Source organism: Athene cunicularia, assembly GCF_003259725.1.
Source record: "Athene cunicularia isolate RWA chromosome 2 unlocalized genomic scaffold, athCun1 chr2_part1, whole genome shotgun sequence".
NCBI classification, from domain to species: domain Eukaryota; kingdom Metazoa; phylum Chordata; class Aves; order Strigiformes; family Strigidae; genus Athene; species Athene cunicularia.
This window is the reverse complement of record NW_020799095.1, coordinates 103,501,629-103,518,033: the sequence shown is the minus strand read 5'-3', so window position 1 is coordinate 103,518,033 and position 16,405 is coordinate 103,501,629. Positions and strand designations below refer to the sequence as shown.

The 16,405-nt window shown below is 43.6% G+C and overlaps 1 protein-coding gene across 2 annotated transcripts in view; it reads right to left on the bottom strand.

Moving 5' to 3' along the window:
* Nucleotides 1-3,829: 3,829 nt before the first annotated feature.
* CABLES1 (Cdk5 and Abl enzyme substrate 1) overlaps nucleotides 3,830-16,405 on the bottom strand; it is a 38,615-nt gene continuing 26,039 nt past the window's right edge. For both annotated transcript variants that reach the window (XM_026842712.1, XM_026842711.1), the window contains 3 exons: nucleotides 7,778-7,884; nucleotides 6,645-6,852; nucleotides 3,830-4,982 (listed from right to left, as the gene is read on the bottom strand). In XM_026842712.1, coding sequence (XP_026698513.1) covers nucleotides 4,842-4,982; nucleotides 6,645-6,852; nucleotides 7,778-7,884 — 456 coding nt within the window. In that variant the 3' untranslated portion in view covers nucleotides 3,830-4,841. The remainder of the gene's footprint in view (nucleotides 4,983-6,644; nucleotides 6,853-7,777; nucleotides 7,885-16,405) is intronic.

The following is a 16,405-nucleotide window of genomic DNA, read 5'->3' as shown; positions in this document are numbered from 1 at the left end:
TTTTTTTTTTTTTTTTTTTTTTTTTTTTTTTGTTTATATACATGTTTAATGTGGGGCCTGGTGCCAAAATCCTTTAGCATCGTGGGAAGGTGTTATCGTCTCCTAACAAACTACTCTTCATCACTTCCAGGGAAGACTTATGCTGTGAGCTCTGTATTTTTAGGAGGCTGGAGCAATTAGCTGAAGTTGTATCATTTAAACATATTACAGGCTAGCCCAAAACAGTCACTGCCTATTAGTGAGTAGTTCTGGAAAATTTTTTAGTAAAGCATTTTTCTGTATATTGATATGTTCTGAGGTCTGTGTATATCCAGCTAATGTTTGTATTGCCACAAATAGGATTTACTGCTGAGGGTCTCTGGAGAACCCAGACAGCGATGGGTAGAGGTAGGGAGTGAAAACTTTTGCATAAATTTATTAATGTAAAATGAAAACACACAATAAATGGGTGTTGTTTGGTGAGACCACCTAGGTAGGTGTTGGATTTAAGGGGTCTCATAGGTAGGAAAAAACAGCTTGACTGCCAATAGGTGGTGGATAATTGGGTGTGTGCACACATGAATGTCCAGAACTGAACTTTCAGCTTCCCAGATGGAAGCAGCTGCTTGTGAACTACAACTGGTACGGGGGCCAGTTATAAATTTTACTACCACCTGGACTAAACTGAAGTTTCAATAAGGCCAAATGCCGGGGGCTGCACTTGGACCACAACAACCCCCAGCAGCGCTACAGGCTTGGGGAGGAGTGGCTGGAGAGCTGCCAGTCAGAGAGGGACCTGGGGGTGCTGATTGACAGCCGGCTGAACAGGAGCCAGCAGTGTGCCCAGGGGGCCAAGAAGGCCAATGGCATCCTGGCTTGTGTCAGCAATAGCGTGGCCAGCAGGGACAGGGAAGGGATCTGACCCCTGTACTCGGCACTGGTGAGGCCGCCCCTTGATTCCTGTGTTCAGTTTTGGGCCCCTCACTACAAAAAGGACATTGAATGACTCGAGCGCGTCCAGAGAAGGGCAACAGAGCTGGTGCAGGGTCTGGAGCACAGGTCGTACAGGGAGCGGCTGAGGGAACTGGGGGTGTTTAGTCTGGAGAAGAGGAGGCTGAGGGGAGACCTCATCGCCCTCTACAAATACCTGAGAGGAGGTTGCAGAGAGCTGGGGATGAGTCTCTTTAACCAAGTAACAAGTGATAGGACAAGAGGGAATGGCCTCAAGTTGCACCAGGGAAGGTTTAGCCTGGATATTAGGAAGCATTTCTTTACAGAACGGGTTGTTGGGCGTTGGAATGTGCTGCCCAGGGAGGTGGTGGAGTCCCCATCCCTGGAGGTGTTTAAGAGTCATGGTGACATAGCGCTTGAGGGATATGGTGTAGCTGGGAACTTCAGTGCCAGGTTAATGGTTGGACTGGATGGTCTTCAAGGTCTTTTCCAACCTAGACGATTCTGTGATTCTGTGGAGTGGTGTATCCCAAACTCTCTAGGCAACAAGGGGTCATGAGACAGAAGCAATGCTGAGGAGCCTGCTTGTGCCACCGATGGTCTGGACTGGGAGAACCAGGTCTTGGCAGCTCCAGGAAGAGGAGCTGGTGCCAAAAAGAAGGGTTTTAAAAAACCACAACAAACCCAAAACAATGGTCTGGGAAGAAGATGCTTAAGAGCTTGGCTGAAGGAAAGACCCTGGAATTGAGGTCTCTGCAGGGAAACAAATGCCAGGACATGGCAAGGGTCCTCAGGCAATCCCAACATTATTAATAAGCAGCTTTATGTCCCAGAGGAAGACAAAACCAAAACCATTTGACACATACAGACGACAGAACAAAATAATTTTACATACTGTCACTGGTGGAAAAGAGTCTGGGTTCTAAAATTTTTTTTAAAACTTTTATTTTTTTAGAAAAGGAATAAACTCTGCATGGTAGAGTGTACGGTGTATAATTTCAAACCAGAACAAGTGATATGGAATGGATTATTCTCCCGAACTATTTAAAGTTGAAAATCTAAAATAATTTGTAAATCAACACTCATTACCATGTAAGACAAAGAAAAAAATAAACACAGTTTTTGTTTGGTACAGATTTCCTCTATCACTTCAGCCTGAATTTTCCCAGGGTTGGGGAGAAAAGGGGGGTAAATCCTGCCTCTTGTCCTAACCATAATTGTACTGACCAAGCTTTGTGCTCTGAGATCTAGCATCATATGGCTTTATATACGTTCCTAAGTGAACAGTGCAACATCATCACCATCTTAAGTGTTTATTCCACATTCAAACTGTAACTGAACATCACTCTGAAACCCTTTCCCACCCCCAAAACAACAACAATGAAAAGCAGAAAGTCTCCAGCAATCAGATTTCATCCCAGAAATCTGTGTAAACTGTAGATCAGGGTTGGGTAGCAGCACAGAAGACAAAAGATGTGACAGCATGATTCAATAGCGTCTCTAAAGACTACTGTAAGACTGTCATTCTTTAGTCTGCATCTTGCAATCACAATTTGCTTTTTCCCTGCAATACTATAAAGCAACATAAAAAAAAAAAAAATTAGACTCAAAAGCAAAAGGTAGAAGCCTTTACGGAAAGGTAAAGCTTCTGCTTAGCCTTGAGTGGTCGCTATTAGAAACCAATCTCTGCATCAGAAGCAAACTTGAACATATATACATGATTTCAGCAGAAAGGGATGCAGCCAAGGATGGAAACCCTCCTAACAGACCTGCAGACCATTTTGGCTTGTAGGTCAACACTACACCACTTTTTTTGGCTGAATAAACCAGCAGGGCAGCCATAGGCGTTAGGCGTGCTACAGGCTCTTGGCTCCTGTTTCTTGGCTGTGTGGGGGCCGGGAGGAGGAAGGAGCAGGAGTGCCAGTGAGGGCCCCCCCTCCCATTGCTCCGCAGCCGGACGAGTGACGTGTGGGTTGCAGCAGTGTGGGGCGTTGCACTGGGGAGGTAAGGGCACACTTTTCTCTTTAACCCCTCCTCCCCAATCCTGTTGGAATGTATCTATATCAGTAATTAGATAAGTATTAATAGTAACTGTAAGCTAGCAGTCACCTTCCCCCTTAAAATGGAGGGAGAGCAACAGCATCAAATTCCCATTTGTCCTGACATGTGTAACCTTTCCAGAACCTACAGAGCAATCATATGCAGGCGTTTTTCATACTAGAATTTGAAGGAGTCAAAGCTGATAACGAAACTGGATGTTTCCTGGCCTAACTGAAGGAAATAATAAAACTGATTAAAGTAAGAGCGGAAGAAAGCAAGCATTAGTGTGTTTACATACTCTGGTATGTCCCACTTCTCTACGCTCTGCTCACAAGCCCTTTCCATACTCTGAGCAAGCACTCCCAACCTTAGAGAGGTAAGGCTTCAGCTACAATCTCATGCTTGAGATTTTTTATTTTTTTTAAATAAATATCATAACTGTAAGTATTTGACTTCACCAGATCTGTGTGGGGCATATCAAGGGCAAGGCTTGTTAAGTGAACCAGCACAGGAGAAGATTGGACAGGGGTGTAATCTCACAGGATAACAACTGAATGATGTCCATAAGCATGGCGCTAGCTTAGTGTGTATGTAGCACTGGGGAGCCTGGATGAAACCCTCCAGCTTTCTGGGTGTCCAGTCAGAACCAGGGAAGCTGCAAGAAGTTTTACTGTAAAACTCCAGTACTGAAATGTCTAAAGGAACTGGACCTTTAACTTCAGTGGGCACTGATTTTAGGTTTTGCACAGTCAATTCTAGTTAAAACCCAAAAACTTTTAACAATAGCTGATGCCCCTACTGTTGGAGCCTTAAGACACCTGTTATACGGCCGAGCCCTACTCTTTTTTTTTTTTTTTTTAATAAAACACTGTTTTAAGATACAGCACAATAAATGTGCTTATTACGCACTCTAACATAGAGCACAGAAATACAACACTACAGAGTGCAAGTCTAACCATCTCCACAGTGGGAAAAGTGCGAAGGTTAAAAATATGCATGTGGCTTAACACAAGATATTTTTAAAAAACATGACATGGCAATCTCATACTAATGCTTTCATCACAAACATGACTGAAAACTCAAGGTCAGTTGCTGATCCTTCTCTTGTAGTAGTAGTACTGTAATCCTTTCAAAGGTACAATGTTGGAAAGATCAGAGAATAAAAAAAAAAAAAGTGTCCAAAAATGATCCCATTTACCGTTTTTCCAGTAGTTATGTTTTTTAAGAAGTAAACAAAGGTCACCTTGATCTTTGCCATTGGTAACTGATACACTCGGAAACAGCTAAGCCAACCACCTGGACTGAGATCAGTTCAGTGTTGCACACGCACACACACACGGATACACACACAAACACCCCACACGAAAAAGTGCACTTTCAATTGCTGATACAAAAATAGATTGGCACATTCTTTTTGACACAGTGAAGATATCTTCTTTAAAAGCTTTTTCACGTTACGAAGTCCTCTTGGAAGATGCAGCAGGTCTGTAGAAAAAGCGCTATGAGAATGCACTCACGTGGGCTTCCAGGGTTTGTGTGATGGAGAGGGGTGGTCATGGAGGCTGCCCTTCAAATTTTGCCTACTTTTATAGCTGTAGTCCCCACAGACAGGGGCAGTCGCCACCCAGTTTCAGAACGTTAACCATTTACCAACAGCTCAGTCTTCACCTGCTTTGAGAAAGTAACAATACATAAATTTGTCAAAGCTGAGAGTCTTAATCTCGACGCAGTGTTTCCTATTTGTTGCTTGAAAAACTGTTTTGGGGAGAGAGTGAAGTGTTAGGAGTCTGGTTTTGCATTTCCAGTAGTAACTGCGGCTCAGGAGAGCCAAGCGGGAAGTCAGGAGCCCCTTCCCCGCAGGGCAGCCAGCGCTAGGAGTTCTGCACCAAGCGTCTGTAGTGCGGCATCACTTCGTGCTCAGGAAGGTGGAGAGCAAACTCCAAGGCCACCAGCACCGGGAACTCGAAGGCAATCAGCTCTCGCCTATTCAGCCGGAACTTCTCTTCCAGTTTCTGCAATGAAAGCCGAGAGGGGGCGGGGGGGGGGAAAAAAAAAAGTCTTTGTAAATGAGAAGTTGACTTTCTAGTGCTCTCTTACCGATGACATTATTCAAAACATGTGTGCTACTGTCATCAAACCTCTGCCTTGCTGGACATGCATGGCTCTAGATTTAGAAAATGAGAACAGGATGAATTGGATGTACTGATTCCTTTCTGTAAAGGTGAACTTACAAAGCTCAGTGATGTGGGAAAGAAGCAAGTTGATAGCCATGCTATTTCTGACATGTTTGTCATTTCACTTATTCCATCTCCAGCAGATATGTCTTCTAACTATCAGTGATTACCACTGCAGAAAGAGGAAACTCCTGGCTTCGTGCAAACATCAAAAATCACTTGTGTAATGGAAGACACGCGTCTCCTAAATGCCCACAAGCTTCCTGCACTGCTTGAAATCACTAATTTTCCTTTCAGCATTAAACTGGGTTAGGACACCCTGTTGGGGAAATTATTTCTGCTACAACTAGATATATTTGATTACTAATTTTCCTTTCAGCATTAGACTGGGTTATGACACCCTATTGGGGAAGTTATTTCTGCTACAGTTAGATACATTTGATCTTAGTACCTCAGAAGCAGAAGGTGTCATCTGGCAAGGACTGTAAGAGAGTAATAGAAACTACTATCCTCAAGGGGGATGAGATGGGTTTCATAGTTGGCTTTCTGCTGTAACATACTAAACCTCCCATCTGCTCGGCTGTTTTCACTGAATTGGATGCTACAAGTAGGCAACCAGCTGTTCAGGGATACTTCCCCCCCACCTCTTATGATCTCCCTGGCTTCCTACTTCTCTGACCACTGGGTCTACTGAAAAGCTCAAAGTGTCTTAAGGATGGACCAATGTTTTGGGATAGCAAGAGAGGCCAGATCTTTCAGCTCCCACTGGGTTGATTTTTTTTTCTGGTTATTCAGAGGGCTTTCTAACAATCTGTTGACCCAGCTCTGTGACTGTGGGAGAAGGGCATGAGTCCAGGCCTGCCCCCCAACCAAGTCTCCATGTTTCTTGAACTGAGCGAGTTGGCTGTAGCTACCTGCCTAACTTTCCGTAGCATTAAATCAGATTGGTATCTCGGTGCTTGCAAAGGACTATGGAATAACACTCCCCTCTGTTAATTCTTTCATATGGAGTAGGTGGAAGACTGAACACCTTACTCTACAAAAAAACAGTTGGGGGGAGGTGTTCTAATGGGAACACTTTTTTAGGTTTTCTTGCCCAAAAGCTTAAACCGTTGAAAAAAATAACAAGTTGGAGTCTATTAGACTCCCTCTGAAATTAGTATCTGCATTTACCTCCCAAAGGAGAGTCTTTATTGACACTGACAGCATAATTAAAAGCAAAATGAATTTCCTGATGGTTAACTTCTGACTTTTATTGACAGAATCATGGTCAGACACTCCTCAAACCTCACAGTATCTGACACCAGGGTCTTCAATCACACCAAATGAGCTTCCAATGCCTCTGCAGTGACATCAATCACATAAATGTATAATCAAAAAAGGTATTTAGCGGCTGTGCAGCTAGAAACCTAAAGAGTGTGACCACTGACAAGCAGGCTTACATAGACCACACACTGGCACTTCATGTAGAAGGAACACTGAAAACCTATGGATACGTACATCTATAAGATGCTTGACTTCGTGTTTTCTGAGGTCACTGCCAATTTTGGCTGCTAAAAGAACACAGGCTCCAGCACAAAGCTTCCTATTCTGCTTGTTCAGCTTCCCCTTGAGAGCCAGCTTCTCAAAGTAGACAAAGGCCATGGCCACTGTGGGCTCTTCAAAACCACATTCTTCTTGAGCAAGCTTGCGCATTTCTCTCTTCAAGCTGAGTAAAGAGACCAGACAAGTATGCTGTGAACTGCATTTTAAAGCATTTCTCATTTCACCCTAAGAGTCACCCTTTCAGAGATTTCTGCTCAGTCAAATGGAGGAGAAAAAAACCCAAACATAATTTACTGGGCAGATATCTTTATGCTCAGTTTTAGGGACACATTTCATTTTGACCTCGGCCTTCCCCCTCACTGCCCCCGGTAAATAGTTATGTCTAACTATAGAAGCAACTGAAAAGCTTTGACATTTTGAGCAACAATATTTCATCAGAGGTCTTAAGCTGCATACAATTTCTTTAGTAACCACAGCTTGATTGCTTGTGCTCTATACGCAGCTTTGCTGCTGGTTATGGTTGGTCAAATCTAAACCGACAGTCTTCCCATGTACTGCACTATTACCTGGTTACAGAGCAACAGAGCTCAGTGTCCTTCTGGCCACTTTGGTCAAATGAAATTATTGCTACTTCACTGAAACAACATCTAGCCTGCTACACTTGAAACAGTGATGAAATACTACAACTTTGCTGTGAAGCTGAACACTTGTTTTGCTTCTGGCCATGCTCTTTGGACAAAGCACAAAAGTCAGCCTTTCTCTTTCCTCAGTCTCTTTTTAAGTTAAGTGCCATGAGCTTGGAGAGCTTTTTGTGTTTTCTGGATTTTTTAGCATAGCGCATGCTCAGCTCGCATTTTCATCTCATTAGATGCCCATTTGAAACCTGACCGGTACCTGTTTGTACATTCCCCTATCTTGTTTACTCAGTCCACTAATCAAAGCAATCATCTGACTTATTCTGCACCTCTGATGGCCACTGCTCCTGGAAGATCAATCAGTGCTGTGCTTCCCACCATGTCCAACAGCAATTGCACTGAAATGTGAGGCAGCTGCATCATGTTGCAGCCTTAGCAAGCTTTGCAGTGTACCTTCTTATTTTACTGAGGGTTAACTTGATGTGAGGGAACTTCTCCTTAAAGGTCTCATTCATGTCCTTCTTGAGATCTGATGGCTTCACGTAGTCTATGACTGTGGTCTGTAACACATGGTCAAGAAAGAATTTCTCTTTTAGTTTCTAACAAGCAAGATCTCTCAATTACCAAAAGCAAGGAATACCAAGTAAGTGCAGTCAGTCCCAATGCTTTCAGTCAAGGGGAAAATTCAGTCTGAATTAAGGCAACAATTTGTTTGTGACTGCTTTGTCTGAACAAGTGACCTGAAATCCGAGAAGATGGTTCGGTTCAGCACAAGCCCTGAACAACAAATACCTTATTAGGATCCTCCAAGTATCACTCAAGAGTGAGTTTAAGAGAAATGTGGGTGGATAAAACCTAGCTGACAAGTCTTGTTAAACCAAAATAAATCATCACAATAACCGATTTGATGACCAGATTTTGTGTGCATGTCTCCATGCGGTTTTGAGAAATATTGTGAGTTTCTTTCAAAGTGATTCTTCAAAGGAACCACTGATACAAATTCTTGAGTGCCATAGCATACATTTGTGATAAAACAGGCAATTAACCTACATGGCAGGTAAGGCAATAGAGTGCAAGATAGTAATGCAGTCATAAGTAGACAGAAATACTGAGTTAAGATGACATTCATAGTGTACAGTCTTTTTCCTTTACAATGAGATTTTTATTGCTTTTTGTTAAAACCCTAAGAATTTCCCCAAGTAGCAGAGGGCCCTCCCAGCCAGTACTGCAATGCCAGTGCCTGCATCTATGGGTACACAGCACTTCATCTATGGGTACGCAGCACTTCTCTCATTCCCTCAGTCTTTGTTCAGGTAGTATTTTGCCCAAATCCTCTGTCACCACTCACCTGGACAAAATCTATCATCTGAACAACAAATCAACCTCCATTTTGGGGATGTGCCAATTCTCTTCCGAGCTTTGGATGTTCTACCCCTTCGACAGAAGCAGGGAAGAGCCCCAGCTTGGGCAGCCAGGGGACAATCTGGTTGCCAGGCATCCAGCTCCCAGCCAGCTTCAAGCACAGGCAGTGGGAGAGCAGCAGTGTGCAGCACAGTACACTCTCCTTACAGCAAAATGATTTCTCCCTTCTAATTTCTGTTTATGGCTGACCTACATCACGGCAAAGAGCTGTTAATGCTAAACAGCAAGAGGTGGAAAGAGGCAGGCAAAACACCTGTCGCATGTAATGCCTTTATAGACGATGGAGCCTCGCTGCACTATATCCTCATGAGAATCTAAATCAGCCAATAAGACCGACTGCATATGCTTGTAGGTTTTTTTCAAGAATTAAAATAGTATGAGGAGGAGAGAGCGTTGGCTCTAGAGAGCAATTGGACAACTCTTGTTATCCAATCACTTTCTTGTCTGGATCTGAAATGAGCATGAAGGGGAGCTAAACAAACCTAACTTTTCACACTTTATTTAGGAGATATGGTAGTGAAATAATGGATAATTATATGAATTTGAAAGAAAGTAGAGCATGTGTTTCCCCTGAATAGCGAACAACAGTATTTGACATAAACATACTGTAGTAGAGGAAAAAATCCAACTTCTTGCCATGGTGTGTTCTTATGGTCATACACACATTTTAAAACGTGGGCCATTCTGCTAGCTGATTTTCAGTGTGAGAAGCATTACCCGTCCAGAAAAACTGCTCCCCACTATATCTTGGCAGGCAATTCTGCTGGGCACATCATGCACAACAGTTGCCTGCCATCCTAAGTATAAATGCTTGTGAGCCTCCTCCAACACAGTAACATCTTGAGCACTAGTCTGAATTTTGCTCAGTAAAGGGGATAATTTATTAAGGAAATTAATTCCTATTAAGGAAAGCTGCCAGTTATACAAATCATCAAAAAGGAGAAAGCCACATTAACCCTCTTCAGCCACCCTTGCTACCCTGAAAGCATATGGATGAGCTTGAGTGCAGGTCTGGGCAGACTGCAGTGCCATTGAAGTTACAAATACATATGCTGTCATGACACTGCGGCAGATAACGTGTTGCCATGCCTGAATAAAAGGAAAAGAGGAAAAGACAGGGAGAAGAAACCTTGCCCTGTCTGGGGTGGGAGGGAAAGGCTTCAATTGAATGTGTGGGTCTGCCTGGTTTTAATCTTGCTGAGGTTGGGAGGATGTACGCATGCACCCGTGTGGCCGTGGCTCTTCGCTGCAGCTCACCTGGCAGGGCTCAGCCCCCCAAGGCAGAGGAATTAAGATCTCACCAATTATTCCTCTATTTTCTTTCCCTGGGACGTTGCTGCCTGCCTGCCTAGTCCTTGGTTTTGTTGCCAGAGGATCATCAGCAAGTTGGGTGCTTCTGACACACAGATGAGCTGGGATTTTTATGTGTTATTAAGAGAGTTCCTCTTAGTACTGCTCTAAGAGGACTATTGAAACAAGCCACATATCATAATTTAGACCAGTGCCATCTGCTACTCAACGTACAGAAACATTGGTCCATGCAGCTCTTTATTTACAGGGTCACGAGACACTGAGTGCGTAAAGGTTATCTGTTAAATCCAAAGATGATTTTAGTTACTGCCAGCATTTTCTGCTTGTCTTGAGCAATCCTAGAAAGAGTGAGCTCAGTGTTACTGTGCAAAAGCTACATGACACCTTATTTCATGCTTCACTGCAAACCTAACTGCCCATTGTTTGCTCTCCATTACCACAGAGCTCCTTAGTTTTATCTTAATTATCTCCCTCAAAGTGATCAGAGGTTTTTCTGGCAGACTTGCATTTGGCTCTCTCCAGGTAATCATCTTCCCTTGCACAGACGAGGATGCAATCACACACAAACCTCATGTGGATGACAGAAACCACTTGGCAGCAGAAAGGGCACAGCAACCAAGAGAAGGGGCTGTCCATCCTCTGGACTCAGCTGAAAAGCTGCACAGAAATTATGCCAGACAGCAAGTTTCAGTTGCTTTCACCTCTAACAAGTAGGCGCCAGCACAGGGGGTGACTGCCTAGAGGGGGAGCGAGCCCCAGGCTCTGCCCCACATCAGCAGCAGGGCTGTGTCCCCAGGACACACCTTTCTCCACAGCCGCCCTGCACACACCATCTAGTTTTACCTGGGATGCCAGCCTGTGGGAGATTTGTCAGAATTCAGCTAAATTCTCTTCAGAAGGAGAAAAAAATTTTTCTTAAAATTTTAGTTAAAGCGAAACATTCAGAGACTTGAGAATAAGCAGACGGCTTAAAACCGAAAATGGTAAAGAGGTGCGGCTATTTTTAAACACAGAGATTTGTCAATTTTTGTCCCGTTGATAAGAATCTCCCCCCCAACTCCAAATACTGCTGTTTCCTGTGAGACAACAGTCTCTATGATATAAATCACAATAATGAAATCCAGATGAAAGCTGGTGTGTGCTGGTTTTGATTCATGTAACAGGATAACAGCAGCATGTTTGAACACACTGGGTCTAAGGCAGCTGTCTCATCTTGTCAGTGCCATGCTGGAGAGCTCAGCTAACTGCCCCTATTCTCAAGAAAAGGAATTGTGCAACTCTTTTTTCTTTTTTCTCCCTTGATTTTTTGTTTGTAGCTGCTACAGAAGCCCAGCTTTGTTTGAGCACTGGGATGCTGTTTCCCTATAGAAATGTGTGCACGTGGGACCTGCACCAGACAGGCAGGCAGCAAAAGAAAAAAAAAAAAATCTGTTGACAGGTAATTTAAAAGCAATGCTGAATTACTGTCTTGAGTGACTGAATCAGTTAGCCATTCTGTTTCTGAGCCAGCACGTGAGCACCCTTCTCACTGTCACACCGTGGCTGGGGCACAGCACTCATGAGACTACACAGAAATCCAGTTCCTGACCCCACTCCTGCTCAGGGCACCTCCTGCACCCCATGAATGACTCAGCACTGAGCAGCAACCCCCCATCGATGCGCCTGCCCACGAGGGATGGAGCAGAGGAAACCTCTAGGCTGGCCCAGTGACCCACAAGGACCATCTGGGATCTGACTGGGGAGGGCCCTGACCTAACGTCATCCTTCTCTGCCTGATCTCTGCTCAGTGTTTACACTGCTCTGTTTTCGGCCATTTCATTGAGTTTGAGCTACCCGTGAGCCCCAGACAAAGCTGCCATGTTGAAGAGAAGACATGACTGTAAACATCATGGATTTTTGTCTGGCTGGAACAATTCTGGTACTGCCTGTGTATAAGCAATGTTCAACACCAATGCCCCAAATTTTATGAAGAGTTTGCAAATATTTCCCTAAAAGGAGCACAGCGATTTTCTGTCCAAACATGCTTTCTTATACATAATGTTATTCCCTACCAGGCAGGCACTCTACACTCCCAGGGCTGTCAGACACACGAGCAAGGAAATGAGAACTACCAAACTGTCTCTCTCATACTCTAATCTCAAATGTTTGTAACTTCTGTCATCCAGAAATGTCTGTCTTGTTTCTCACAGCTTATTTGCACAAAACACATTTCACTTCAGTATTCAGCAACACTCCTTTGTGAGCTCTGTTCACATTCTCTGTATACAAATCTGTGTATGTATATTTTAGTTTTGTGATGGGAGTTGCACAAGACAAATGAAAGCCTTGATATGTGGTAGCTGACAGATGCCTGGACAACATGATGAATGCTTCAGCCGAAGTCTGTACTCTGCACACTTTTTGCATGGCTGGCAGTTTTGAACTTGGAGGTTAGCTTGTGTGTTATTCACAAGTGTTTTCAAGCAGCTGCTTTCTCATAGGAAAGCTGTATATATAGTTTCATAAATATGGGAGGAGGGAGGATGCCTGAAATGGTTGGGAAGACTGGCAAGATGAAATATTGTTGAAAATAAATCCTACTTTGGCACTCTACCAGTAAAAAACGATCTAGCTTTGGATGCCTCTGTCTCCCACTTAAGAAGGATAAAATCAGAATAAAATAGGTAAATAAAATGAAAGATATATGAGGCTGTCTTCTGCTTCATAACTGTGTACCCCTGATAAATTTACTTCACAGAAAGCAGACAGAAGACTGATACCTTTAACAGACTTTTGGTAGGTCAATAAGAAGTTCTCAGCCACATAACAAATAAAAGAAGTCAATGACTGCACTGCCTGCCTACCTTAATGCAGACCATAGGTGACCAGCTATGTAGCTATAATAACCTAGTTCATATACTTATGGCTGAAGACGCATGTGTATGGGAAATTCTGATAGTAGAGGCTTAAAACAGTGATGGAAAACAGGAGTGATTCCTTATTTATAATTAAAAACCAAAAAAGACAAGGAAGTCTAAAAGATGTTTCTGTTGTTAGAAAGTTATTAACATTCAAGGATCTTAAACCAAAAGATTTCTAATTTCACAAAGCAAATTATTTCAAAACTGCCTCTTTGAATTAAATTACGTGGAAAGGTTGCCAGCTTATTTTATACAGTTAACATATTGGAATCATTCTCAATTAATACAGCGTGACATAGTTACAAAATTGTTGCTTATTGGAGTCTCAACCAAATAAAGCATCAAATGCATAGAGCACAGCATTTAAATATGAATATACACCACCACTGCGATCCTCTGTTCCCTGAGACTTTTGGATACAAGGTCAGCAGCTGATAAAAAAGCCCTCTGGAGATGCTTAATTTACAACCACGGAAGTGGCTTGAAGAATAGGGTGACAGCATCGAAGGACACTGGCTGTAGGGGAGTACTCCTGACCTTGATGCTCCTTGTGAAAGACAGAACAGGGAAGTGAGAGACGGAATGTGCTATATCATTCATCATGCCGGGCTTTTGTTAGACTCAATGGCCAGGCCAGCAAGCAGTTCTAATTTTATAATCACACTGGAGAACTCATATTTGATAATATTTAATAATAAAAGCCTGGCTGTGCTCAACACTAGTGCAGTACCTGGCAAATGCAGGCTGACAGTCAGCCTGCTGCAGGAGCACTGCAGACTTTTGCGACATGCTTTTTTATTAGTGGTGTAGAGATGTCAATTTGTTTTTACATAATTAAACCAATCTACTGAAATTGTCGTTAAGTACCCAAACCAATTTCCAAGTGAATCCCTTGGACATGGATAGATGGATATTGCAGGGATGTTATTACAGAAGGGTCACTCAAAGTCAAGATGCTTCTGATCTGGGCTTTTCTTCTTTTGCTGCAAATTTTGGCAGCATACAGCAGCCAGCTAACACACTCCTGTGTTTCTGTGTTACCAACAAAAGCAGGACTGCAGGGTCAACCTCATGCCTGTTGCAGAGTGAGTTTTCTCCTTCTGCATGGAAGGAGTTTGTTTCTGCTGGCAAAAATGCAGGGAGGCCAGGGAGACACCGACAAGTCTGGATGTACGCTGGTTGACATGAGACTCTAGCAAAGAAATTACTGCTTTGTCTGGTAGATAAAGTTCCTATTCTAGAGAGATTTAAGAATCTGCAAGAATTCCTGCTTTAGCATTATCAGCCAGGAAGACATCTGTTAACCATGACATGATGTTTCCCTCCTCCCCCACCCCCAGCATGAAGTTTTTCTACCTCTTACTGTTTATACTGCGGCAGAGATTGTAGACTCTCCTACAAAGATAACACAAAGCAAAATAATTTCTCCAGGTTAGACCAGAATTTAAATATGACTAATATAATTAATAGAAGCCATAGAGTTTGTGACAGGAAAGTACTGAAGCTGCTTTTTCAGAATTGTCCCCTGACAGGCTGTTCGTGGGTACTACTTTTAGAAATGCAACAGGGAAGTGTATACTCTTCAAGCCAGGAACTTCACTGCAAAAAAAAAGACCAAACTGAAAGCACTTCTCCTTCCTCACAGCTATTTTCAAGAAGGAAGCTCAGTTACTCCTTGGAAACAGCTGAGGACTCGCAGTTAAAAATCCTCTGCAAGTCAGGACTAATTCAGCTCTGTAAAATTACAAGACTATCAAGTCAATGTCGGTGATGATAAACTCAGACTCCACAAAAATGGAAGGAACTGCCTGTCGAGTGCTCACTGCATGTATTTCAAAGTAAAATCCAATCCAGACCACACATTTTGTCCGTCTTATGCCTTGGGATCAACCTGCAGTGTTTCCTGATGCAGCAGTCACACAGACCTCAACAGAGTTTTAGCAGTGGAGAAATCCGGGCCTGCAAAGCACGAGCCTGGCTCCTAGAAGTAATATCAGTGCATAGAGCTCTACCCCACAGTCAGCGTCACAGCCCAGCATCCAGCCTTGCTTATCCATAACTGCCACGTGGTTACACACCTCTCGCACACCTTCCTCCATCATTAATTGCTCTGACATCTGTAAGGAGGGCGGGGGGGATGTCTATAAGCTTTCAGCTGCCAAGCGTTAATGTTAAACGCTGGCCAAGTAACGAAACTTTAATTACAAGCTGCAGCTCTCCACACACAACAAAATGTTCAGCGCTGACATCAGAGCTGCTCTCAGCTGCTCCGGCACTTACGAGAGGCAGTAATTACAGCTATATTCTGCTCAGGACCAGAGACTGGTTTCAGTCTGTGTACAGCAGCTCTACAGCTCCGCGGTCATTTGGCAGAGGTCTGTCACTACCGCGATGGCTGTGCATGGTCAGGAAAAAAACACAGGTTTCTTGCTGGCCTCAGACTGCAATTTACTTTAATTGCAGCATACGCCGATTTTTATATTTGGGGAAGAAAATGACTTGAAATTACAGCCTATTACACTCCTTTTCACACTGATGTGAACTGCAGGGAGGGTGAACACTAGCTGAGTCAGGAAAGTCTAGTATGGATGCAAGTAAAGTCTCCTACATAGTCAAAATGGCCCTATATTCACCAGTGCAATGCACAAGCCCTCCTTATCCACAGCCCAAATTGCAAAATCCTGTTTAACCTGTAAGCTCCCAGGACATGCTGGCACTACCTTTTCTCTCTTCTCTCAGCTGAAGGAAGCACCAGCCCCTTGTGAAATCTCTCAGCTAAGAGCACTAAAGAAAAACCACCTTCGGCTTCTTGCAGAGCTGTGTAGCTCCCGCACGGCATCACAGCTATGCTGCTTCAACCAGGGGCAAGCAAAATCCTTGAACAAGTGAGCTCTCGGCAAGCACCTGTGATTCCCACCAACAAAAGAAACACAGCACTTAATGCCCTTCAGCCCATTCTTAGACTGGTGCCTGCCTTCAGAGAGGGAGACAGGAGTGTTACAGACCATCGGGCAGTGCTGAAGAAGTGACGCCTGGAAGGCAAATTCAGGCAACCCCCCCAAATGTTAAATCAAGACATTTTTCTAGACACAGCAGTAATTAACCCCTAGAGAAAATGAAAAAGCAGGGAGACCCCATCAATGCAGATATATTCCAGACCAACAATGACACCAGTTTTAACAATTGCCCTTGAAGTCCATTTTTCAAAGTATCTAGTCATACCTCTGTCACAGTGTGTACTGGGTTTGTGTGGCAAGGTTTTGGTAGCAGGCGGCGCTACAGGGGTGGCTTCTGTGAGAAGCTTCTGGAAGCTTCCCCCATGTCCAATAGAGCCAATGCCAGCCAGATCCAAGATGGACCTGCTGCTGGCCAATGCTGAGCCCATCAGCGATGGTAGTAGCGCCTCTATGAGAACATATTTAAGAAGGGGAAAAAACTGTGCAGAACA